A 27,251-nucleotide genomic window follows, 5' to 3' on the forward strand; every position below is an offset into this window, starting at 1 on the left:
GGTTTGCACTTCCACTGAGCACTAGATCTATTTATATGATATAAAACTGAGAGTCAGATTTGACTGATATTGCATAAGGTCGGCAAAGAGCTTAGAACAAGCTTGAATCATGCAGCTCTGTTTCTCCTGAGCTCTCTTTCTCTAACCAGTTCCCTGTTTTCTTCCTCCTTTCTGTCCTCCCTGTGGGTATTCTCCTACCTCTCAACGATCCCAGCCGCTCCTGTGCTGTCTGCTTGACAGTGCTCTGTCAAGCCCCACCATCATCTTCCTCCCCTTTAGTTGCCATAGAAACCGATGGCTGTGGAAAAGTACAAGTGAGTGGATTCTCTGGGTAAAGGACAGCGATATTTGGCCATGCCACACTGCGAGGCAGCTGTGAAAAAGGGTCTGAGGATCCTTGGGGTCTACTGCTGATGTCCAGATAATCAGAAGGTTCTGGAGGTTTTAGAACATTAAAGTATGAAGTAATAACAGTAATAACACTTTAGCCATTCTCTTCCACCCAGACATCCAGGAACAGCGTGTAGTGCAGAAAGTACACGGGCGGTTTAAATGTTTCAGGCACAGTCAGGCTTGTTTTGTATCGGACAACCATTGCATGTCTACAGCTAGGAAACTAGAGCTTAGCAGCCCAATACTCTCCCATTTTTCTGTCACATGTTTCCACTAAATAAATATGAGTAGGGTAGAACTGCGTATGATCAAGATAAGAAAAAAAATCTGCTAAATTACATTTGCAAAACCAAAAACAATTCTGGAGGGAGATGCAACACAAGCTTGCACATTACAACGTTGCTGTTAAGCTGAGCATTGCAACTGTTTGTATGTGTTTTGCTCGTAGATATAAAAGATGGACATAGGCAACAATTTATTAGTAAGGTTCCATACTGAAGCCTCACCATCTCACAGTCTTGTTTTTATGCTGGCTCTTACTGAGGGGTACTGCAAGCTCAGAGTGGATTTGTCAGTCATCTAAAAGGATTTCTGATCAGTAACAGGGACCATAATTTAACTAATTAACAATTCTGTGTATTCATTTCAAGACTTGAAAAGAGCAATTAAAACATGCATTCTGAGGGCTGGTTGAGCTGACCAGGCAGAGCAGATGACCCACATGCCGTAAGGCTCAAGTGTCATTTATGCCCCCACAAAAATGTGTCCGTCTGCGTATGTTGGACAGCAAACAAAACTTGGTCCAGTGTAGTCCTCCGAAATCCCATCACAGATCGCTGTGAATGGGAGAAACAGGAAAACAACATTAAAATAAATGTCAGCTCTTCTTTCCAGCTGGCTGATGGACCGACACCAGCACAAGTGAGACCAGCACAGACTGGTTCCAGATACTGATAGTATTCATACCAGTGTTAGTACTGGTAGGAATACTACTCTGATATACTTGCATAGTGACTATCTTTCCTCACTCACGATGTGAGCCAAGTTAACATACAACTGACTGTGGTTTGTTGTTCTCTGCCAGACAGTGAATATCCAACTATCGCATTAGTGTGGGGAGCAGTTTGATACACACCCAGGGCACTGCTGGAAAAGTGTAAGCCTGTTATGTCGAATTTCACAGCATAAATAAAGGTTTCGAGCTTTGCCACCAAAGCTTTTGTAACACAACAAAAGTCATCGCAGCGGTCCCACTCCTCTGCGTTTATCCTTGCACTGCAGGCAGCTGGGTTTTGGGGAGATATGCCGTAAAATCGAAGCTCAAATTTTAGCCGCCTGTCAGTCACTGGTTTGTTGTAAGTTCTCGCTGAAAGGAAAGCAAAGCCTGTTTTTTTTTCTTTGTTCAAAGACTCAAAAAGAGTCTTTGAAGAAGCATTAAAGCAGCAAGCAGGAAGGGAAAAGAGCGCAACATAAAGAGCATATGTTATTAACACAGGCAAAAAGGAGGTAGGCAATCATGAGCTAACTGGCTAACAGAGCAGAAATGAACAAATTAAATGGAGAAAAGGGGCTCCTTACTTTTATCGAGTTGCAGCTAGGTGTGACATGTTGCTCTCATTCATAAAAGCTGCTGATGGCAGTGAAGTCTCATCAGTGCCTCACAGGCTACACATTTGTTATGCAACCACACAAGCCTATTTAGGGCATCTTCAGAGGGACGGGATCATCAATAATGAATGGCTTGCCCCTGTTTCAGAATACGCTGGTTTAATTTTGATCACACACTCACAGTCGGAGTGTGCACGTTGTCTGAGAGCTCATTTACCAAACACTGCCTGCATCGCAAGTGTGTAGCAGCCATGCCCAGAGCACACACATGCTGCATTTACAATTTCACAACATATGAAGTTGTGATGTAACTGTCGCTTGTCCTGTTTCCGCGTCTTCATTTCCCCCCCGCCGTTCTACAGGAACGCTGAAATAAACAGAGCACTTCAGTTACAGACAATGAGACGTCACTTTCGCGTATTTGCAGCAGGGTGCGCTTGAAAACAGAAATGTTTGATGCAGCAGCCTAAACAGAATGAGTTTAAAGTCAGATGTTGATAGATGTGCAGAAAAGGCTTCAGAGAGGATGATGAATTATACATGGGGTATATGCGCACTGACTGCATGTCAGTGTGTCTAGGGCTCCCAAATGTTTTAGATTTTCAGAGAAAAATGCCATAACCATTTAGAGTCATTACTGTTTCAAAAAGGTTACAGCATGTGGTGGGGAAAGAAATCAGCTTGCAGCTAGAGAGTTTCAGAATAATTCACGGATGTAAATGTGAGCTGAAATTCATCGATGTCTTGCTGAAGAATTGAGTTTAAAGCAGCATGAAATGGGATTTTTGCTGAAAGAACTTGGAGATGTACGAATGACTCCCACAGACTGGTTCAGGTTCATTCTTTTACTACAGGATGACTCTTGCATGTGTCAGCGTTAATAAGTGGTGCTCGAGTTCTCTAAATGCTGACTGCAGGAGCCTCGCTCCGTCCTGTCTTCCTTCTTGTTTTGCTTGAAATTGGAAGATACTTTTTTGGTAAAGTTACAAAAATTCAAGTTTCTCATAGCTCGGTGCTTCCAGTATGTGATGATCAACTGAGTGGTGAAACTGTTAAACAGTTTAAGAGTCCAGGTTTCTTTTGATTTGTCATTGCAACAGTGGTTCATTGCTGACTAGTTGCAGTTTGGACAAAATTTAAAAGCTGGAGAAAAATGTAAAAAATAAACAGGAAAGCTCAAACTTGAAGATGACAAAACTAAAGATAACTAAGAAAACTGTGGATTCAGCTGGGTCCAGCCCCAAACACATTTCACTTCAATCCAGTTCAGTTTAATTTATATAGCACCAGATCCCAACAACAGCTGCCTCGAGGTCCTTTATAATGTTAAAGTAAACACGCTAAAATATTAGAAAAAACCCCAACAATCAGTCAAACCCTTATGTGCAAGCACTTGGTGACAGTGGGAAGGAAAAACTGTCTTTTAAAAGAAGAAACCTCCACAGAACCAGGCTCAGGGAGGGGAGGCCATCTGCCACGACCGCTTGGAGGTGAGGGGAGGGAGACAGGACAAAAGGCACACTGTGGAAGAGAGCCAGAGATTAATAATAACTGAACTACTTTTAGTAAACACATGTATAAATTCACACATAGAAATGATGCTTTTCTTCATAATAATAAATGCAGAGTGGTATATAAAGATATAGAGAGGGACAAGAGGTGAGTGAGAAAGACAGACTTCTTCTTCAGTTCGGTGCAATTAGACACACTCTGGATTAAAACTGGTAAAATCAAGCAGTTCCGGGTCAGCTGCTCTTGAGCTATAGCTGAATCGTCACTGGCAGCAGCCCTCGCAGTGACAATTACTTTAATTTCACACAGACGGCCTCTTTTTCGCTCACGTACCTCACTCTGCAGTCTGTGAACATTCATATATGTGACAGTATTGCTGTGAGAAAAATGCATGTACCTCTCTGTGAGAGGGAATATGAAGAGGGGGTATGTAAGTGAAAGAGAGAGAGGAAAAGAAATAAAGTGGGGGAGGAGAGGCAACGATAAAGTGTGTTGGATTACAGGGTGACATTGAAAGAAGCCTCTCTGTCCCTTTTCACTCCATCTTTCTATCCCATGATTCACTCTCTGTGCACTCTTCACTTCCCACACATCATCCATCTCAACATACTGACTCTCGCCCCATCTCAATTTTTCCCCATCAGTGAGGGTCCCCCAGCCATCCAGTGGCATTGCACGAGTACCTGTCAGCACTCGGGAGCGTCAAACATTTTCCCAAGGTGGGCGTGAATGAGATCATTGTCCTTCGACACAGCGGCGTACAGGAGGACGGCCTGGGGAGGGGTGAGGAGAAGGAATGTGGAATGAAAATGAAAGGTGAACTAACAGGAATCGGGAGGGAATGAGACGACAGCGAAGAAGGAAGAGAATTGGAAAATAGGAGAGGATGAAAAGAGGGTAGGAGGAGAAAAACTGCAATGGCGGATAGAAAAGATGATAAGTCTTCAAAGGAGAAGAATAAGGATGGAATAAAGATTAAAATGAATGGTGGCAAGGAAAGGTGAGAAGACGAGAGGAGGGAAAGGAGAGGAAATGAGGAGAAAATGATGAACAATTGGAAAGAAGGTTAGGGGAGCTGAGCAGACAAGAAATAAAACGAGCAACAATGACAGGATGAAAAATAACAGGTATTACTTTGAGGAAGAGAAAATGGGGGGGTGTAAGATTAAAGAATAAAAAGAAAGGTAGAAAAGGGAACATGGATCAGAGATGTGTAGATGGAGTAAAGACACACACATCAGATCATCTGCTGGTGTGTGGATTGCTGTTTGGCAAGTGGGCCATCACCATCTTGATTTTTCCCCCTTTTTTGGAAATAGACATGAACATATTTGGACGTTTTGGGACAGCTGGTGAATTATCAGCTAGTTACTAAGGTGCAACCATAATACAGTGTAATTAATTCAATTCAGTTTTATCTATATAGCGCCAAATCACAACAACAGTCACCTCAAAGTGCTTTATAATGAACAGTAGACCCTACAATAATAGATACAGAGAAAAACCCAACAATCATATGACCCCTTATGAGCAAGCACTTTGGCGACAGTGGGAAGGAAAAACTCCCTTTTAACAGGAAGAAACCTCCGACAGAACCAGGCTCAGGGAGGGGCGGGGCCATCTGCCGTGATTGGTTGGAGTGAGAGAAGGAAGACAGGATAAAGACATGCTGTGGATGTCACGGTCTGCGGAGGTCGCGTCGTACTGTCACGGTCTGCGGAGGCAGACCGTGCGGGAATGTGTATGGTGGACCCAGGTGCGAACACAAGCGAGGATGCAGGAGTGGATTTAAACAAAAGCGAGCCTTTTATTATGGCTGATGAAAGGAACAAAACAGAGTGAAGGCAGCATATGAGTAGTAGCTCAACAGAGCTGGGGAAAACATAGAATAAAACACAAAGAGAGACGAGGGCTCATAAATACACAGAGGGGCACACAGGGGGTAAGAGTCACGAAGGGAAAACACATAAGGAACAACGTAACAGATCAACCCAGGAAGCATGGCCTAAATAAAGAACAAAATACAAAAATACATGAAAACTAAGAATACTGGGCCCACATGGCCCAGGACCATGACAGTGGAAGAGAGACAGAGGTTAATAACAGGTACAGGTAATTGGCATTTAGATGCTGATTAATCCTGTTTCAGTGTCAGTGGATATTTTAGTACCTACAACAAAAGCGCCCTTTGAACATCAGGAACTATGCTTCCCTAAGCCTTTTGGTCCTCTTTCTCTGCCCTCTCCATTGCATCCACCACCAACCTCATCTGAGTTTTCTTGGCTTTCTGGTGAAGGAAACAAACGAGAATCAAAGTAAAACTGCTCTCACCTTCTAAATTGTCCTGTACAAGTGAATCTCCAGTGGGTACTTTAATGGTGAATTTAATAAGGTCACTTTTCTGGAAAAAGACATATGTACTGTACACACAACTCTAGTATTATGGTTCATAATACTATATATTATTAAAGGGTACTATTTGGCTGCTGTTTTTGCAGAGACATTTTAAAAGCCATAGACAGCAGTCTGTTGCTCTGAAAGAACTGCCCTGATTGCTGAAATTTTCTGTCACATAGAGATCTTAGTTTAGGGGGACATTCAGCGAATGGCTTGAGCTGGATTCTTCCATATCTGCAACAGGCCCTGAAGTACTTTGAATTACCATGAACTTTGGAAGTCTCCCAAAGTTCACTGCAGCATTAAAGGAAAGGACACACTAAATATATCTTGTAGGAATGAAATTCAAGTACCTTTGTGACTTGTTGTGGCTACTTTTCCAGAATCACTTTTGTAAGGTCAGACACTGATGTTGGACAAGAAGGCCTGGCTCACAATCTGCTCTAATTCATCCCAAAGGTGTTCTAACAAGTTGAAGTCAGGCCAGTCAAGTTCTTCCACACCAAACTTGCTCATCCGTGTCTTTATGGACCTTGCTTTGTGCACTGGTGCACAGTCATGATGGAACACGAAGGGGCCATCTCCAAACTGGAAGCATGAGAATGTCCAAAATGTTTTGGTATGCTGAACCATTAAGAGCTTATTTCACTGGAACTAAGGTGCAGAGCCAGCGCCACACCATAATTTCCCCTCCACTAAATTTTGAACAAGGCACAATGACTCATCCATCAACGTTCCAGATTTAGAAGCAGAGAAAACATCTCCACTGCTCTAGAGTCCAGTGGTGGTGTGCTGTGGAATATTTGGCTCAGGGAGGAAATTTAACAGCTGGACTTGCACAGGTGGTACCACACTGGATTTCACTGAGTTCCTGAGAGCAAACAATTCTTTCACAAATGTTTGTGGAAGCAGTCTGATAACACTTAAGGACATCAAGAGAAACAATGAACAGTTCACTGCAGCCACTGTCTCTACTGTTCATGCTGTATTTTTGGTCTTTCATGTTGTTTTCATACTGATCCCATTTCTGTTGAAGTCTGCCTTCACTCCCTTTGTGAAGGGAGTGAAGCCCACTTGTTAACCCAAACAGCATTCAGCCGACACATAGGTCATTCACCTCAAGCGGAGTGCAGCTGGAAACCCATTTTAGCAAGCTTGGGAACAAAGAAAATAATCATTCAAACTGACACACATCAAAAACTATTCTTTTACTTAATTTTATTTCTCAGAAGTTGATACCGTTCATCTGGACGTAGTGGTTTCAGTGGGAGAAACATTAATTTTATTCATTTATTCTTTTTATTTATTGCCACTGTATCAAAATACGATAGGGTTTGGTTTAGGATTACCACCTAAGACTTAGCCTTCAGAAGAAGTTAAAAAAATCATCATTGGACCTGTTACAGCCTCAATTTTCTTCTAAATAACTCTATATAGGTGTATTTAATCTGTAACAGATGGCAAAATCTAGAGCAAATGTAATGGTGTAACACATAATTTACATCATATGTATATACAGTGGCACTCAAAGATAAAGATAATCAACAAGCTTATCTGCACTGTTATGAAATGAAGAAGAAATGAATCTGCTTGATGCCAGTGTTCAGTACCAGGATGCTGATAGTGTCGTCTGAATATTAAACACTCTACCAGGCTGGAACAACAATCACCCATATCAGCATTACAGGCCTGATATCAGATGCAACAGCAAACAAAGAGTTGAATCTGTTTCCACGACGTTCTGTTTGCCTTTGAGAGAAAGACTTTTATTGTTCCACATTATCAGATGACAGCCTGGGAGCTTCAACCAGTTCTGAACTTGCAACAACACGTAAACTTTCAAAAAATACAAAAGCAACTTTTTTCTTGAGCAGTTTTTTATATGACTTAGTCATACTTTATATGACTAAGTCATATAAAGTATGACTAAGTTAGTATGGCTTAGTCAACAGGTACTGATACCCACTGAAAATATTAGGTTATATATTGTAAGAAGACTCATGTATAATCTTTATTTATGTGCGCATAAACTCTTGCCATTACTCCAAACCTTTAGTATGTATTACGTTAGCTGAGGAGGGAAGATTTAAAATGTATTGGCATGGTGTTGCTAGCACCAGGCTAATAAACCTCTTAATTTCCTACTACTGATTTATGTAGGGATGGGTTATAAGCAACCAGTTTTACAAAACGTTTCAGTGTTTGGAACACCCAAACATCAAGAAAACACAAAGACCCCAATGAACGAGATTTAATATAAAAGGTAAAATATTGAATATAGGACTAAAGCAAAGCCATTTCTGGTTGACTTTTAAGGTGGCTTTATTCTTACTTACAGGATCAGTCTTTTAGTATTGGACAGTCACTGCCATCTTCTATGAAGATGATCTGTGGGGTACCTCAGGGCTCTGTACTCAAAACTCACCTGTTTTCTTTTTATGTTACCCGTTTATGTCATGTGGATCAAGGCAGGTGAACTCAGTCACAGACTTGGAAGGGCAGTTCAGTGCGTTTATTTGAAGAGTGCTATGCAAATACAGTTGTATTATTATTATTGTTGTTGTAAGGTTGCCAGAGTAATGAGTTCAGAAAGTATGATTGGCAAAAAGGAATATTTGTTTATATAGACGTCAACAGAAGTGCTTGATTATTCTGAATATATGAATTCCTGCTTTGTAACTATAAAAAAAACAAACTCTTCCCTCTTTTCTGGAGCAGAGTGATCTTGTGGTAAGACTCGACTTAAGCGGTCAAAGAAGTGCAGGAGACTGATGCTGTCCAGTGTAGCAAGTGATTTATTCACCATTCTGTGGCCCAAGAATATTTACAAAGAAACAAATAAGAAACTCAACTCTATAATTAACTCAATTCAAATAAACATAACTGAACTTAAATCAACGGAAATTAAGGTCAAACTGCACACAGCTACACTGACCTGAACCCTTCTTCTGAAACACCTGAGTTCGTCTGCTTAAATAGTCCCCTTAATCAAACACTTTCTCCTCTGGACTATTCCATTCAGTAGGTAGGTGAGATGAACATGATTATATTCATCCTCTACTACTCCTCTTGACTGGCAACATAAACTCTGGTGTAATCAATACATATCACAACATTAAATCTATTTCTTTATAAACCCTTTAAAATCAACTTTATTAAATTATAAGAATTCTTCCCCTCCTGCCCTTGGTCTCTTCCTGTGACCTCAGATGAACCCAGAAGGTATAAAGCAGGAAGTAGAACTACATTTCCTCCTTTTGCTTCTGGAAGACAGGTAGGTAAAGGTAAGTTCAAACAATACAAATTAACAGTTGAAATAAATAACATGTTAACTTAACAAACTTGTATGAATTGATTTAAACCAAGATGTTATATTATATAATCTGTAAAAGTGCAGAACATAAACCCGGGATAGTAGATGTTTGCCTATTGCAGATTACATGTGAAATATGGTTAAATCAAAACAAGAATGTTAACTAAGAATGTAGACAAATGGTCTTCTCACCCACTTTGTCACAGATCTCCAGTGGTGGACGGTCAAATTAAAAGTGACTGTAGCTCAAATTTATTGGTAAACAGGACAAGCTGACATTTCCAACATAGAATTTGTTGTAAAACATTCCTTCACATTTTACATTCCCACTCAAACAATACAACTCAGTGCAATAAGTGCAATTAATATAAGTTGGTGACAAGACTCTATACCATGTTATAACGTGCTTTAATAAGACTCTAAGACTTAAAAGATTACATCATCTTCAGTAAGGTACTGTTTGTGTTGTATCAGCTTATTCTTATTCATATGAAAATATCAGTATTCATTACCATCATATTTTTTTATTAGAGAATCCATAACAAAAGACAACAAACAGTCACTGGAACAAAAGGAAACTTTGTCCTGGGGCTGTTTTCTTTCACCACATTGTTTAGCCTTGAAATATACACAAGGTAGTATCAAAAGCATCCGTCTCATTACACACACACACACACACACACACACACATTACAAGCCTACCTGTGTGCTGTGAAAAGCCACAGTCAGACTACTTTTGTATCAGCTTGGGTGCTGATTCACAGTGTGCGTCACCGCTTATTCGCATTCCTGGAGACTGAACAATGTCTGTGTTTATCATGACGATATGTAACACACAGGGGGGCCTCCTGCCAGGAAAAGCAATAAAGATTAGCTGTAATTGGAGAGGATTGAGTGGAAAATGTTGTTGCTTTTTAAGGACAAACGGTTGGGTATTCATACAGATTTGGCAAATGTCAAGTCGACTACTGTTGGTACACCCTAAAATTACCCCTAATCTCCTGTGTCTTGTTCTGTGTTTACATCTTTGAAAAACAAAAAACTCACAGTCCCACCAGGAGTCACAAAAAATAAGATGCGATTTAAGCTAACGTTAAAATCTCCACAGATTTAACAAAGCTTTACGGTGACATACAGGTCTGAACCACTTTTTGTATCCAAAGTACACTTCTAGCTGCCAACTTTACTAACAAACCTTCCAAGCACAGTACAAAAAGAACATTTGCTTTCCAACAAGGTGACATCTCAGGGAGCACTTGCAAACAGGCTATGTATCGCTGCAAAAAAGTATTTTCAGCGTGTTAGTGGAGCACCACCGCACGGTAGCAAATACTAATGTTACCTGATAGACTCAAGTAGAAGCAGACTGTTTATATTATGATGCAGACCTGGCCAGTGCATGTGCACGCACTTTCTTTACGAAAACTAACTGATAAGGTAGATTATAGACTGATGAAGGTGGACAACTATGGGTATCTGTAATCATATTACGTTTCTCAGTCATGCTATATTGTAATGTATAACTGTATTCAATTTGACAGGTACTTTACTACTTGTCTTGCAAAGTTTCTTCAGTTATCTGCACACCAGGTGGATAAAAAGGAAAAAAAATCAACAAATATGTTTTTTTTTTTCTTCCTGTTGCACCACAGTCAGCTGATTTAAGTTAATGTGCAGATGGAGGAACATGATGGAGCGGTCACAGCTTTGTGGAGTGGCGATACGGGCACGCTTATTTTTATTGCACAAAAGGGTAAGAATGCGATGGTGAAACTGTGTCCAGGATGTAAAAAACATAAACCTGCTATTACAACTTCAGCTCTTTTCAAGCATCTGCATAGATCCCATGCTAAGGCAAAGCTAGATGAGAACCCAGAATCATGCAGGTCTGTACATTTTTCTACAGCAGAGTCATTGTGGTGATTTAGTGTCAGCTTTGTGTGAAAATGTGTGAAAAATAAAAGATTGTACACGTGTCCTTATTAGGATAGGGATTGTGTTGGTGTGGGGGACTGTAGCCTATTTATATTGCTAACTGCTACTTATGTGACAGTGCGTTTCAGGTCATTTTGCACTGTAACAAGAAAGTAATGTAACAAGTAGTGTAACAAATTCCTAATTTACTGCACTAGATAAGGTCTAATACATTACTTTTTTCCTGTAATAACCCAACACTGGTTGTGACCTACTGTTTTCTGACTTAGGATTTGATGTTGTTTGTGAAGTAAAGCTAAGGTAATGTTGCCCAAGCCTTCTACTTTTGAGCCTACTTTAAAAACATGTCTGAATTTAAAAAATAAACAAAAAAATAAACAGACAGTTTTGAAAATTAACAGAAATCTCGCTGCAACACAGCCAAGCTAGTAGCCCCCGAAAGACGATGGTGAATTAACCGGTGCACCATTATGAGGACAGTCAAAAGTCATTTCAGTTTGATGATTGGTTGCATTCATTAAAAACGGGGCTAAATCAAATAGAAAATGAGGCTCAGAGGCACACATAAGACGGGCTGATCTGAAAGATGGTGCATGTTGGCTCTGTGCTCACTGCTCTGCTGCAAAGAAGGAGACCTGCTGATGCCAGACTTATCAAATAATATGAATGAGAGTAATCCCGGTTATGGATGCCTGACGACCACGCTACATGGACTAGCTGGTATCTAACATCAGTGCTCATCTTAGAGCTTTTTCTTCATAACATAGGAGTGTTGTGGCATTTATTGATGACAGCATAGCATGCAGCATAACGCGCACACACACCTTTAACATCTGTTAAAACTGGCACAGATAACGGTATGAGGGGGGTTAAGCAGATTAAAGTGTCTTTTAATCCCATGGTTGGATGCTCACATCTTGCGCACTTTTTGCGAGTGGGAATTCCTCCCACTGAAGTAAACAGCATCACAGCACTCGCACATTTCCTCCTTAGATCTACCACGAGCCACTATTAGTGCTCAAGGTGAAGATATGAAAGTCATATTAGGGAAATCATACCAACTGCTGTGTGTTAGAATAAGATTCTATATAACCAATGCATTAAAGTGCATCTCAAGCACTGAGAGGGATTTTAATGAAGGCAGGACATTGATGGGGCCCAGCTTCACCTTCTTCTTTACCTGATCGTATAGTGTTTGAAACAGAAACATGTCTGTTCACTTGTCTCCAGTTTTGTTTAGAGCAATTTCATGGTTCTTCACGGTGCATGAACCGCAAAAAGTATTTGATTATTTGATTAACAGCTACTGCCAATATCTATAAAAATAAATCCTGCCATTGTAATCATGAAAACGTTGTATCTTTAGTTGCCAAACTGGTTCTGGCCAACATATATTCCCAGATTAATTTACCTGCAAAGTGCTTTGGGGTCTCAGTTTACATTATTCAGAAACTGCCATTTGGCTACTGGCAGAAGATAATCCCAGTATAACAACAACATTATCTCATGCAAAAAAGGAACTGTGCTTTTCACACAAACAAAGGAGGTACGTCATTGGCTGAGACACAGCTGTGCCTGCTGTTGCAGGCCTATCGCTGACCTTGATGGTGCAAGGAAGGTTGAGTCAGCTCAGCTGCTGGACTGCTGTTATCATAGGCAGACACGGTATAACCTGTGTGTGTGTGTGTGTGTGTGTGTGTGTGTGTGTGTGTGTGTGTGTGTGTGTGTGTGTGTGTGTGTGTGTGTGTGTGTGTGTGTTTTTCCCTGTCAAACAGACTGTTGGTATATATTTGCATACATGAGTCTAAAGCTTACACCAGCTGCATATTCATTCTGATAAAGGAATGGATACTGTGTGTGTGTGTGTGTGTGTGTGTGTGTGCGCGCGCGCGCGCGCACCCAACTGGCCTCCTGCCTACATTAGAGGACATAAATGTCACATAGATACATTTGATCGCTGTTTTGTAGACCTCGTGTTTTCGTTACCACTCAGCTAAAAGGGAAGAAAAACACTATAATTTTCAGAAGGATTTACTTCATTCTTCTCACCCATGTACGCACAGTACTGGACAAAACACACACAAAGACGATGCAAAAAACATATTTTGAGAGTTTTGCTATACTATTAAAAATAAAAGAGCACACTCTATAATATGACACTTGCTGTTCAGCTCTACTCCATTCTACTTCTATCAGTTCAATTCAGTTCTCCTATATAAGCAGCCATTTGCAATAACAGTCACCTCAAGGTGCTTTAGGTAAACCTCAACAGTCAAAGCCCTATAAGTAGTCACTGGGAAACAGTGGGAAGGAAAAACTACCTTTTAACAGGATGAAACCTCCAGCAGAGCCAGGTTCAGGGACAAGAGAGGGAGTGTCATGGCCCCGGGTCTTGAACCCCGAGTTTAAAGTTGTATGGGTTTGTGATTTCTTTTGGGTTTTGTGTGTATCGTGTTTTTCTCTTGCTCTCTGTTATTTGTGCTCTTTTCACTATGTTCCTCCAGTCCTCTCCTCTCAGTGTAAGCTGCTTCTAGTTTTATTTTGATCATCTCTGATCTTGTGTGCCTTGTATTGCATTTAATTTGTTTTCCACTAGTCTTATTACCTTGTGTTTATGTTGTCTGAGTGCCCCCTGCCCTTTGCCCTTCCTCAGTGCTGTGTGTCTACTTATGACGGTTTTTTGTTGTTCAGATCTGCAAACATTTTGGACTTTCTATATTTCAATATGTCAAAAACCTGCCTGTGTGAAAAAAGCAGCCAACAAAAGAAGAAGAGACAGACAAGACCAAACATGTACCAAGTGATTGCATTTTCTTTATTACTGCAATAGTCCTGAAATGACATGATTTCATATCAGTGTGGTTCAATAAATCTTCATTCATGCAGATTTAGGGATGAAAAGTTTTGTAACGCTCTTTTATTTAAACCAGTCTGTATGACGCAGCGCTTACAAAGGATTTAAATATGTGTGGGGAGAAGGTCAACAGGCTAGTTAACTTCAGTTCATTTGATAAATATCACCATGAGACTCTGGTAAGTCAGTGTGTTGACCTAGATGTGTCAGTAAAAATATCTCACTATGTTTCTCGTTTTTTTTCCCTTCCCCTAACATCCACTCAGTCATGGCCAAGGAGCAGCCCAGGAGCCGAAAAATAAAGCCAGCACCAAAGTGACAAAAGCTGCAGTTCCTCTAGTCACAGCCCATGGCCTCAGCAGCACTTACACGCATATCAGAATCAGAATCAGAAACTTTATTGTCATTGTCATGAGAACAACGAAATTAAGAATGGTCCCCGATCATTGCATCATCCCTAGCAATATCAAAATATAAATAAAACAATAAAATTCAATAAATAAAATAGATAGAATACTTAAAATACTAATAAGATATAACAGTAAAACATTCACATACATTCCCACACACATGCTTCAGACCGTGCATAGATTAACACAAGAGTGGCGTGATGGACATTTTTTTGTAGTATTCAGATGTGTTATTGCAGTTGGATAACAGCTGTGTTTGAGTCTATTAGTCCTTCACAGTTTTGCTTTCTGTGGATAGTTTCCTTCTTCACATTTTGATTGGGGTGATTATTTTGTACTTTTTCCCCCTTAATTGCATAAGGGCCACACTGATTAACCTAATTCAGGAGCCGGTTGGAATCTGCTTTTTCAACTCACTAAACTGAAATACTGATTTTGTAGCCCTCTTACAAAATGGCTTTGATGAGACAGATCTGTGCTGAAGCAATACTGCAAGTTCTGTGATTTCTGTAACTCCCAAAGGTCGGTTGGTCATAAAAAATTTGATCTCATAAAGTTCGGTTTTACAGCCAACACATCTCTGTGTCTGTAAACCCTCACTCAGGATTTTATGGAGTTTTTTAGCAGGAAGAAGGACCAAGGTGACATTTCTACTCTTATCACCAACTTTCTTCTCTAATCACTGAGAAAGGAGAGCTGAGCCAGCTGACCAGCTCTGCCTCTGCTGGGTGGTTTGGCAACAGGTGCTGCTGTGTGTGGGAGGTCATGTAGGACTAAAGCCAGCAAGTACGGAGAGGGTTGAAGTGCAGAGACAGGTAGCAAAGCCAAATCTACAGACGCTCCAGACTCAACACATACACAGAGTAAAGAACAGTTTGAATTACACCAACACCACCCAGGGCTGGAGCAAAAAAACACCATCTTTTCCTATTTAAGGACACAGTATTTACTTTTTTTAGAGGGCATGTCAACATCTAACAAGGTGCAATGACTGAAAATGCATTTTGGTCCAAATATAAAAGAAACAGGCTTGAAAACAGAGCAGCACGAGTTTGAATAGAAAAAGACCCACAGGTGCATTAACGGTCACCTGACTGTGTTGAATTTTAGAAATTACATTTGTCTGAGTCGATAAAGAAAATCTACTTCCTTCTGGCTTTAATTATTCAATGTGCCGTGTCATTATTCAATTCTAATCTAAAATTCATGCTTTTTTTATTGATCGCATGAAAGGCCACTAAACTGTTGCAAAGCAGCGTGGCTTTTGGGAGTTCCTTTTTGCGACACAGAGAAAAGGTGTATTTGAGTAGCAAACATAAAAGCAGAGATAAAGGCACGGTGTTAAATATTAAAAAATAATAACTCCTTTACACCCTCTGGATTTCCAAAACACTTTGATTTTCAAAAGAAATATTTGGCACCATCACATGCAAGTTACAAAAAAGTGAATCAACAAGAGAATCAAGCTGATGACAGCAACCCAAAAACACCCGCAAAATTAAAAGATGCATTTACTCCATTGTTGTCCTAGCACTTACTTGGCTCGCTCGCCTCAACTTGACTCAGTTTTTAGGGTTTTCCATTAGGTAGTAGTTTTTAGTACTCGGCAGGAGTAGGTACTAGTGGAAAAGGGCTTCAAGTGTTCCTAGTTGAAATTCAAAGAAAGCCATACAGTTTAGAACAAGCTTGGCAGAGGTAGGAAAGGAAAGACTTCAAAGACTCTGGAAGGAAAACTAGTGAGAGATGTCTCTAAAGACCCCGGAATAACTGCCAAGACAGTAGTGAGTGACTTTGTAGTGTCACAAAGATGTTCACCAGAACCCAGCACGGGAATGGACTGCCAAAAAATCCACTTCTCCAGATGAGACACCTTTGGGGGAGGCTGAAGTATGCCAAGGACAACCTGGAGAGTCCCGTGACGTCCTGTGGGGTGGATCATTTTGTTTCTTTCCGCAAAATAAAATAAAAGTAAAATATAAGCATGTGAAATAAAATCAAGATGTTTGGAAAAGCAGAGCTCAAAACGTCCTGCTCTGTTGAACAGCACTTTTTAAATGAATTTCACATTTTACACGGAAAGCAGGCTAATGATTCTGTCCTCATCTGTAACCAGCTCACAGTTCTAGTTTGGAGCAATCAATGAAACACTGTATTGAGATGTAAAAGCAAAATAATAAATATTCATTTTGTTGCCGCACATATTTTTCACAGCCTGAATATCACAACTCAAACTGGCAGCACTGAAAAGGCAAATATTGCAAAACTGCAGTTTGTCTGAAAATGCTGGACTCAGCTGTTTCCTCTGCTTTGATGAAACTTGCCTTGATAAGTCACATTTTGAAGTTTGGGCATTGAAGAAATATATCTTGGCCATGGTGCATGCTTCTTTTCAGTTTAGCAACTTTGTGAAGCCTCTGTGTTCTGTCCATGGCTTTCTGACGATGCACAGGTTGACCAGGTTGCTGTTCACTGCTGTAATTATGAGGGACAGAGTACACTGCAAAAGCTGAAGTGCTAGTACCGTATATGGGACGTTAAAATAATGCATAGATGCAAAAACTGTTTGTTTGTTTTGGATCAGGAGGTAACCGTGCGACGTTTTAACGGGGATTGATTGCTTTTGGAGCCAACCTCAAGTAGCCACTAGAGCAACAGCTATTTCAAACACTTCAATGTTGGCTTCACTTCTCAGCCCCAAAGGTTGCTGCTTATTTCTCTTTTATCTTAACCTAACATTCTCTAACAGGAAAATCTGTGATATAACTCAAGCAAAGAGGCTATAAGGAATACAAAGCTGTAGCTATCTGATAAAAACCAACTAAACCCCAAACACGTCACAGTGTCTATGAATCACAGAGAAGCCCAGCGATGATTTTATATTCCACGGCACTTTTGCCTGGAGACATGTTTGCATAACTGAAACTCCAGTCTGTGCCCACACATACACACATGGAATGAAATGGGCAAACTGACAAGCTGAAATACTTTCTCAAAGAGCCAGCTTGCCTTGCTCATTATAATTATTATTTTTTTCTTTCCATTTGGGTCATTTACATAGAAATTATAAAACACACAGTTTATGTACTACTAAACAGATGGTTCAGTATTCCTGGATTCTTTATATGGCTTTACCACACTGCACAGCCGGCTAATAGCTAATCACATGAAGCATAATGGTTTAAAAATGCTCAATAGTTCAAATGAAGGTCTAAAATATGGCAGCATTTATTTTGCGTTCCGACTACAGAATAATGAAACTTAGATTAAACCAACAAAAAAAAAAACAGCAACTTGAGTGGAGCACTCGCTGGTGTGCAGTCCATCAGGAATACAGACAAAAGCTCAAACAAGTTGGCTCTGATTGTAACGTGCAGCATGAACAAAGCACCGTATAGCAGTCTTACACCTATCTATCTTCCACCCACACAGCAGGGAGAAAATAAAACAGCTACTGTGTGAACAATCTGCACTCCGTTCTCTCCGCTGATGAGCTGTTTCCCCGTCTGACGAAGCCCGTGGAGTCGGGCTGACGCCAGATGTCCCAGAATAATGGGCCTTTCTTTGTGTACCTGTTATCGCTTCGCCACTTTGAATAACGAAGCAATCTGAGCGGCTGCTACACGAGCCGTGATACGACGTTGATGTAGCACAATAAGAGTGGCAGCTGAGGATGATTATGGCTTTTAGACAGTGGTTAACAACACTTGTGGACCAAACCTTTTTCTATGATCAAGCAAACAAATATCAGAATAAAAGCAAAACAAACCAGGAAATGTTCAGAGCAAGCGTAAAGCAGTAGAGCATTTGACTCTCAGACTGCTTATGAAGAAAAGCACAATACTGCTCGTGAAATGCTGTCACTTGTAAAAACCATGCCATATTTCTGCACACTGTATAAACAGTGAGTTAAAGTATGCTGTGTGCGTCAGATAACAGAGGCACATTAGCAAAATCAAAATGTTATATGAAGGCGGGGCATAGTTACTACATGAGGAAGAAAACTGGTTTGCTGGTCCAGTGGCAGGATGTGTGGCTCATAAATATTTAATCAGAGGTTGCCTGGTCTGCTGACCTCACCTTTTCATAACTGCTGAGCATAAAGAAAAAAAATCCTTAAAAACTAACAATCGAAGGGAAAAATATACTCTATGTATTAAAGTATGAAGGTGTCAGAGGTGTTTCAGACGCCTGCTGTGCAAAGTCTAACAAACATGATGACTGCATGCAAATCCACACTCCTCAATTTGCAAATGAAATGAGATTATTGTATCCATGTTGCATATCTTTGTATAGCTGCAGCATATCATTTAGCTGAACATTATAGTAACCCCAAGATGGACAGTTCCAGTCTGGCCTGTTAATCTGTTCAGGAAGTTGAGCCAAAATCGGGGAGCAGTCCCAGCAGGCGACAGGGTGCACCCTCGTTTCCCCTGGGAAGAGTGGGCTCAAGGAGCTGGGGCAGCAGAAGCCTCGGATGAGCACAGGCACGGAAACTCCAACAAGCTGCACAGCATCCTAGGCCATCGCGGGCAAGAAAACCCAGAAACTAAAACAAAAAAAGAAGAAGAATGAAAAAAAGAGTCTATTCATAATCCTTTTTTCATCACCGAGGACCCCTCATTTTTGGACGGGGCACAAGAGGCAGCGGTGGAGGTGAGCTGGCACTTAGGCAACTTTTCAGAAGTACTTAAGGTTTTGTGAGGGTACAAAACCCTGTTTACTCTTTCCCTCCTAGGCTCCTGGACGTCTGATTGGCCAACATTTTGTTTTTAGCATTTACATGTGTTTGAATTTAACATGTACATATGAAAGTTACTGTTGTCTCAGACCCTGAAAGGCAGTGTTAGGCTGAGCCAGTGGAATAGTTAAATTTTGCCGTTTCACTCAAAACTACAGAATTAAAACTGTGCTCCTCCGAGTACAGTCGGAGAATAAAAAAAAGCCCACAAAAGAGTATTTCCTGTGTCCTGTCTCATTCCCCATGACCGGGCCACACATGGGAACGGAGATATTTTTTCAAAACTGCACGTGTGGACGGGATATGTTTTTTTAAAACGAAAAGGGAAAATCTCAGTTTTCAAAAATACCCGTGTACGTGTGAATGTAGCCTCAGTGACTTGTAGCAAAAACAGGTTATATAATCGTTCGCGACACAAACTAAACAGGTACTGAGTCAAACTACCTTCAGCTAGGAACTGCGATTGAAGCCACAACCAATGGGAGTAAAGAAAACCACTGACTGGCATATATTGATTGGCAACCCTCTAAAAGAATCGGAAGAGTGTGTGACAAGTGACTTACTCTTTTTGTGGACAGGAACCAGTGCCACCACTTCCAGTAAGATAATAGCAAATACAGCTAAAGAACATTATGGAGGAAACAAGTTTACTAATAGACGTAAATTCATCTGGTGGTCAGAAACACAGCTCCACAGCTTTTACTCTCCTGGAACTGTGTTTCCTTACAGAGTTGGTGGCAGGAGCAGACAACGCCCGACTGTCTGCTAAAGTAAAACACAGACAATGTAGCAAATTTGTAACAACTTAAGTGGTCACACCAGTTTAGAATACTAAGTTATACTAAGCTAACCTGAACTATAGCTTAGGTTAAATTAAATCGACTTTCTCAACAAGCGTATAAGCTACTGTACATGAGTGATATGCAGTCTGAGGATCAACGACTGCCCGAGGCACTCATATACTGCAGTTCTCACAAAGTCATTTAGCCTAATCATATAATAGTGGATCCAGGGAAGGTTGCTGGTTACCCGGAATATTCTGCAATTTATGGACACATGAATTCACTACTATAAAATCAACAAGGCCTGACAATTTTTATGCACCATTTGAGTGCCAGTATTGTGGCATACATACAAATGGTCTGCTTAAAGATCCCGGGCCAGAGTGTACCTGCTCCAAATGCAATATATAAGACTCAGCTTTGGAAGGGATCTCGTAAAGAATGTACTTTTAAGACTTGAAGCGTTGTAGGCAGAAAATCCACCACAAACTAAATGCAACAGATAAGGACACACAGACACACTAAGTGATGAGTTTATGCTCTTTTTACATGTTTATACTATAGAAGGGAAGGGGATAAAGACTTCTAGGCATGTCTGCCAGCTGAACTTCATCACAGCATCACCTGAAGCAAGCAGGCTCCATTCAAATGTAACATACAAAATCCTGCACTGTCTTCATCCATCTTAACCTGTGCAGGTGGTCGGACATGAAACCAACCTTTAAACATATATATATTTGTCTGTGAACTTCAAGTCTGGGAAATAGACCTGAATATCTTAGACTTGCTGGCTTAGTTTCTACCTTTAAATCCTATTAGCTGTTCTTTTTTTAACATATAAAGACTTTCAACGAGCTAGTTTAGTGTCTTACTCTCTTCATTCTTAAATTGTTATGCTGCATTGTTTATTGCATTGCTTGTGCAACACCTTAAAACTTGTATTATTCATCCAAAAGGGTCTTATGAAATCGCTCACTGTGGAATTAACTTCCATCAGCACCAAAGATGAGCTTCAAGTTTCAGTACAATGTGTGTGATTTTGTTCTGTTTCGTGCCCTTTTGTCACAACTGAAATTATTCATTATTCCCAAATTTGTCTGTGCGGGATACCTGTAGGAAAATACAGAATACAGAGAACTCTGGTGAAGGTATTAAAATGTGACACTGATATACTGATTCAATTTATATCACAGTCAACTTTTAACTTCTGGACTTGACATATAAAGGATAAGCCAGAATCCAGTCGCCCAAAATAGTCTTGTTTTGAATCAGCTTCTTGTTTGGAGATATTGAGTGAGCATCTTGATAAATAGGCTGGATACAGAAGAAACCTTTTTTTTTTTTTTTAATTGTCCTTTCCTGTGAGTAGCCCGGTGGTGGAACAATGGCAGCGGAGTATCCCGAAGGGACCCCACAAGTTTGGATTAGATGCTCTTCCTAAATCACTCGCAGCCACATGCACCTATATGTGGCACGATATTCCTCCATCGTGAAAACCAAGTCCCCCACATCATACTCCAGATCAAAGAGAGCTGCTGATGGTGAGGAATGAGTTAGCGCTCATCCTACATGCCAAGACGGAACTACAGAGGCTTCTTAAGTAATGTTTGAAGAGCAGCTGCCGCGGCTAGTTCAGAGGGGCCGGCTGCCATGTTGGACGGTCTCCAACAACAGCAAGAACTGTAATCGTATCCTTGTTGATCCTTTCTCTGCTTTGTAGGACAGTCTGAACACAGAGCTACAAATGAACACAGAAGCTAACCACTTTTGTTAGGTTAAGAAGAAAACATTGACTGTGATGCACTTATTGTTAGCAGTAAAACTCTGGAATTAACGTGTTACTGGATGGAAATGAACAATGCGATCTCTTTAACTAGAAAGATCATTCTGGATACTTGTTAAACTTTATTCTTTCCTTCAGCAAACTGAGTATTTTCAAAACTGTATCCATAAGTAGTGCCAAACACTGAGTTTGTTACCCTTTTCTATCTCTTCTTGTTCAAAGTTGGTGTTCAGAATAATGTGTAAATTGCCAAAAACAACAACGAAAGTACAAGTTCGGCTCAGAAGCAACAGAACCTTTTAACTTAAGTATTTTTGCTGTTCCAAACTTGTCCTGGTATGACCAGTGGGCTAATGTCACAAACTTACTGACAATTACGCAACCATTCTGCCTGTACTGCTGTTGTCACAGCTTGTAGCACTGATCATCAAGGAAATAAAAACATACTTAGCCTTCACCTTAGAGCCTCTGCTCTGTTTGATAAGAACATTAAGTAGAACAGGTAATGAAGGACATGGTTCACACAGAGTAGTCCAGCATTCCTGTGTTGGAGAGAGTGCTGCCTGTCACATGCACCATGTTTAATGAAATTAACTCTGCTTTGAACAGAGGAGGAGCTGGAGCCACGTGCGCTTTTGACATTACACGCTCAGTTTATCTGAGCAACGACAACTGCCAGTGAAACCCAATTCTCTCTGTGGTTTCTACTTTTAGAGCAGGAAACATGGGGTGAGAGGTTCAGGGGTTGTAAAGCACTGAAAGGCTGGAGACGGACAGAGCAGCAGCTAGTTAAACAGGTCACGGAGAAGTCCCTGCAGGGCTGACATTCATCTGCCGCTACAGGAGAAGAAAGCACAGGAGACAACAGACTGAGTTTGGTTTGGTTTTTTCTTGCTTTTTTGTTTTTTTTAATGGAATGTATCTTGTATCGAGGTATGAAAATAGATCTCACGTTGAAATAAGAAATTGAACAGTGGCTACAAAGGGCACAGCTATAACTGTGTGTAATGATGGCAACAGGAAGGAATGTCAGAGAAGCATCACACCAGTTGCATTAGATAAAGGGCAAAGCTGTGACCCTGTGTGGGAGATGACAACAACACGGAGACATGTGCTGGTCTGCCGGTGATACGCTGGCAAGTGGGGATAGCAGAGGGAAACTGCCAGCTAACAGGAAACGACATGAGCCACAGTGAGATAAAATGTTTCCTGACAGCACGATATTCCTCCATCGTGAAAACCAATCAAGGACATTTCTGAGCCCATTACCCAGCATGTCCCTGTAAATGTTGCCATGTACCACACCGTTTCAAAGTATTATCGGTCTGTTTGCTTTCACATGAAAAGTATGTCATGCCTATTAAAACTTTGCAAACGAGTGTTGTGGTTTTACAAACATTTCTCAGAGGCAGAGCTGCTACAGAGACAGAAAGAATCTCAGTGGTCATGATAAATGTCTGTTAGCACAGCGAATGACGGTGCTTTAGCTTTACTTGGATGGCTGGCTAGCTTAAATTCACAAACTCCTATCAAAATACAGCTAACTGGGAAAACAAAACCTATCAGGTCTAAATGCCACAATATTTTGTTGTGCAACATGGACATTAGAGAAACATTTGTACAACTACAATGCTTGTTGATACATTACTTACTGATAGTAAGTATCACAGTGAACAACTCAAAATCTGGACCTGCAGCACTTTTTTCAATTTCTCCATCTTTAGCAGTGATTTGAACAAATGGTAAAATGGTAAATGGTCTGTATTTGTATAGCGCTTTACTAGTTTTTACTAGTTGATTCTTTCAGTTACAAAGTTTCTAAAAGAATCAAATTCTGATGACCATTAAGTTTTACACGGGCCAAGTAGGTTTAACGTGACACATGAAACCAATTGCAAGTGGAGAAGGTAACATTGCATTTGGGGAGACTATGAATATGGAAATCAAAAGAGCTGGCATTTAAAATAGGTCTTTTTTTATGTATAAATGTCAATAATCTCTGTATGAGTGTCTGTGCAAAGTTTCGTTCAGATCGGCCCGCCCCTGAAGGAGGAGGTAGGGTCCATACAGACATACTACAATCACTATAGTAATACTGTTAACCCAATCATGCTTATGTAGTCACTTAATACGCCAAGTAATAAGGACTTGGATTTCCTATGAACCTGAAATTTCAGAAGTTGGTAAGAAACTTAATATAACTTAAAAGCCACATGAGCTCTCTGCAAAGACTCGCTTGGCCCCTAACAGGACAGTAAAACTCAAAAACAGAAGCTTTACAATCTCTGATTCCACACAACTCTGAGAACGTTGGGACTGTCTGCTGTTTCTTTAAGTTTTCCTTCTCTGTTTCAGCCATGCCAGAAAAGATTTAGCACAACCACTGAACCTGTCTCAGATTGCAGCTCAGATTCTGCAAACTGGTGTTGTAACTCACACACATCCACTTTACTTTGCACTAATAATCTTCTGCTGTTACTAAGCTCTGCTCTGTAACCACTGAAAACCAGCTGAGTGTGATAAGCTAGCATCTTCTTTAGTTTTAAGACTCACATAAAGCAAAGATATCAGACAACTTCTGTATCTATGAATGCAGCAAAAAAACAAAAACAAAATTACGATCGATTTACACCGTAAAACACTCCCATATACTGCCGCTATACAAATGAAGAGCGGAAAATAATGTTTGTATATACTGAGCAGGTATATCAGCTTATAGACTCCCTACAGATCTTCAGTATTGTGAGTTATAACACTGCACAAGCGAAAAAAAATTGTTTTGAAATGAGTCTTTGGTTCAGTTGAAAAATAAAACAATGGACAGTGACACATTCTACTAATAGTGAACTGGTTTGGCTAACCTACGATATCCATCCTAATACATATGCAAGCTTATTTCCAATGGCCTTGTAGGCTATGAACCGCAAAGCCACTCCTTCCTCTTCCATTTATCAACAATGTAACATTTTTATAGAAAATATATATATACACTTCTAATAAATAAGAGATAAACCCATCGCATGGTAGAACACAGCTCTTTTTTTCTCACATGCTTTTTGTCCATGAGTCTTTTGTGAAACAAGTCTCTGTACTGAAAAAGGGCGAGGCGCAGGTCTGTGGAAACCACCGCATGGAAGAGGGGTTCTCCTGGAGAATGGAGGCTCGGTGGGGAAGCGGCAGGGAGAGATGCACCTCGGGTTCAGATTCATCCACCAGCTGAGTTAACCTGCAGATGCAATCAGTTAGTCAGGCTATTGCGCGTGTATGCATTATTTATATCATTATGCTTTTGCATGGAAAAGAAAGAAATAAACACAAATAGCAAAATATACAAAAAGTCATATTTCTGCTGAGTTTTTCTGCTGTCACATAGTCTAACAGTATTAGCATCAGCAAATGCTATAATCTCCAAATAATGTCCTCAGTCTCCTCCTCTGCAGTGCACTTAATTAAGACCACAGAACAGCAAAATCCTGATCTATGGACATTTACTGTGGGGGAAGGATCGCTTTTGAAATCTATTCCTCTTACAAAACCAGTGAATGTGTTTTAACAGCGGTTTGGGTTTAAACTAAAGATAATGCACTCTAATGACTCTTCAGTAAGAGGGTTTGTGCCATATTTGTAATTGATGCGGATTATTTTTCACCGTGAATTGGGAAAAACAAACATCTGTGTTGGTTCAGGCTGGCTTTGAGTGTTTGACTGGACCAAAAGCTGCACGTGCTCCGTCCAGCTGCTCCTACAGAACACTTTAAGACGCATTTGTGGGCTTCACGTCATGTGCGCGCGCACCTTCACGAATACGCCTGCAAAGTCTGCGCATATCTACGCGTAATTTGGCACGCGATGTTTCACTTCAGCTTTACTTAAACTTTAGTGCATGAATCTTTACACCAGTTTAAAGTTAGCTTAAATTTAGATTTAGACAGATGGACTACTATTTTAAATCGCACACGAGTCTTTCGGTTATGTATGGATGAAGTGAATTGTCGGAATTACTTAACTGTAAGTGATTATGTCAGGGGCATCATTTCATTTTACGGTTATCAGAGCGAAAGGTAGGTTTTGGTGAGAAACCCTTTTATAAAATGTCAAACCTGCCGTCGAAGTCTCTTTTCTTGCGAGCGAATTCACCTCCACGAGGGGGGGTACAAGGAGGCCTAAAGCGCGCGGGGGGCTCCTAAACTTTTTTTTTTGTTTCACCAAAATAAATCCTGGTTTCGTGGGATTAGTTGGACCACTGACAGTAAAACACGCGTCCCTGCTCTTGGTTCAAACATCCAGAAGATAAACGCTTTTTAATTTAAAGGGTACCCCCGGGTGGTCCGCGGACCCGGGGGAGCCCCCTCCACCGCTTTCTCTTACCGCAAATCGTGCACCAGTGTCTGCGGGACTCGCCGCAGGTCACGCTACGTTCGGAGAGCTGCGCACGGTCTTTTGTCCGGGCATCTGCACCACGAGCAGCTGCTGCTTCTGCCGGGTGGACTTGACGGCCAGGATCGCCTGCCGGTTCTTGTACTGGACCATCTGCAGAGTGATCTCCGCGTTCCAGCCCTCGTCTTGCGGGCACCTGAAGTCGATCTCCTTCCCCTCCGTCATGACCACCGTGAAGTACACGTATTTACCCTTCCGCTCCACGCAGTCCACCGTCTTCATGTTGGCGAAGTGGAGCTCCTTGACTTTGCCCGCGTCCCCGCCGCCGCCGTGATGCTGCTGGTGGTCGTGTTGCTTGGGCGGCAGCAGCAGCACGCCGTCCTCGGTCAGGACGCAGTGTTTCTTCTTCCAGAGCTGCAGCAGCCCGTCGCTCCGTTTCTCCAGCAGACCCTCCTTGAACACTTTCCTCCCGTTTTCCAGCATGTTTACCCGGACGCCTCGGTGCTCCTGCCCTTCGTGGCTGCTTCACGGACTGGACGCGTGTTTTACTCCCAAGCAGGTGAAAGGCATGGGATGCTGCTTGTGACTGCGGCTCCAAGAAGCGCTGGCTGTAGTGAGAAGGCTGCCAGCCTGCCTGTCTGCTTGCGGTGTTTGTGTGTTGTGTGTGTATATGTGTGTGTGTGAGAGAGAGAGAAGTGGGTTGGGGGCGGGAGGGGTCTGAAGAGGTGCACCGCCCCCCTGAGTAACATCCAGCCTCCTGGGATGAGCACAAAGCAGAGTACTGATAACGTCAGTATTTTCAGTTTAGTATGGAAGAAGAGATTGAAAGTCTGCCAGTATGTGCAGACGCATCAGAGGTGCTTTAAGTTGCACTGCGCAGAGCTGAGATTTCGCCTTCATGCATAAACACTGTAACACCGCCTAGACTGAAACGCAGGCAAATTATTGTAGTCAGTCATTCAGATTCACTGCCCTCCAAGTGAATCACAGTGACAGTAAGCACCTGCAGCCTGCTTTACATGCACTCAGTTTTCATTTGCATCACTACTGCTGCCCTTCACTCTCCATTCAATTGACCTTTTGGTTCTTGTGTGGGGTTCTGTGTGCTCATGTTCAGTTTCTATTACAAACCGCACTCCCCGGGGGACA

The 27,251-nt window shown here is 41.2% G+C and overlaps 1 protein-coding gene across 1 annotated transcript; it reads right to left on the minus strand.

Annotated features, from left to right (window-relative positions):
- Window positions 1-23,725: 23,725 nt before the first annotated feature.
- phlda1 (pleckstrin homology-like domain, family A, member 1) lies at window positions 23,726-26,793 on the minus strand. The gene is made up of 2 exons (XM_085252418.1): window positions 26,094-26,793; window positions 23,726-24,951 (listed from the first exon to the last, which is right to left on the minus strand). Exon 1 carries the CDS (start codon window positions 26,583-26,585, stop codon window positions 26,133-26,135), a length of 453 nt encoding a protein of 150 aa, XP_085108544.1. The 5' UTR covers window positions 26,586-26,793; the 3' UTR covers window positions 23,726-24,951; window positions 26,094-26,132.
- Between the last annotated feature and the right edge of the window lie 458 nt (window positions 26,794-27,251).

This window comes from Mchenga conophoros, linkage group LG17 (assembly GCF_057382185.1).
Source record: "Mchenga conophoros isolate Kocher_MC1m ecotype Shallow Benthic linkage group LG17, M_conophoros_male_GT1.1, whole genome shotgun sequence".
Taxonomy (NCBI): Eukaryota; Metazoa; Chordata; class Actinopteri; order Cichliformes; family Cichlidae; genus Mchenga; species Mchenga conophoros.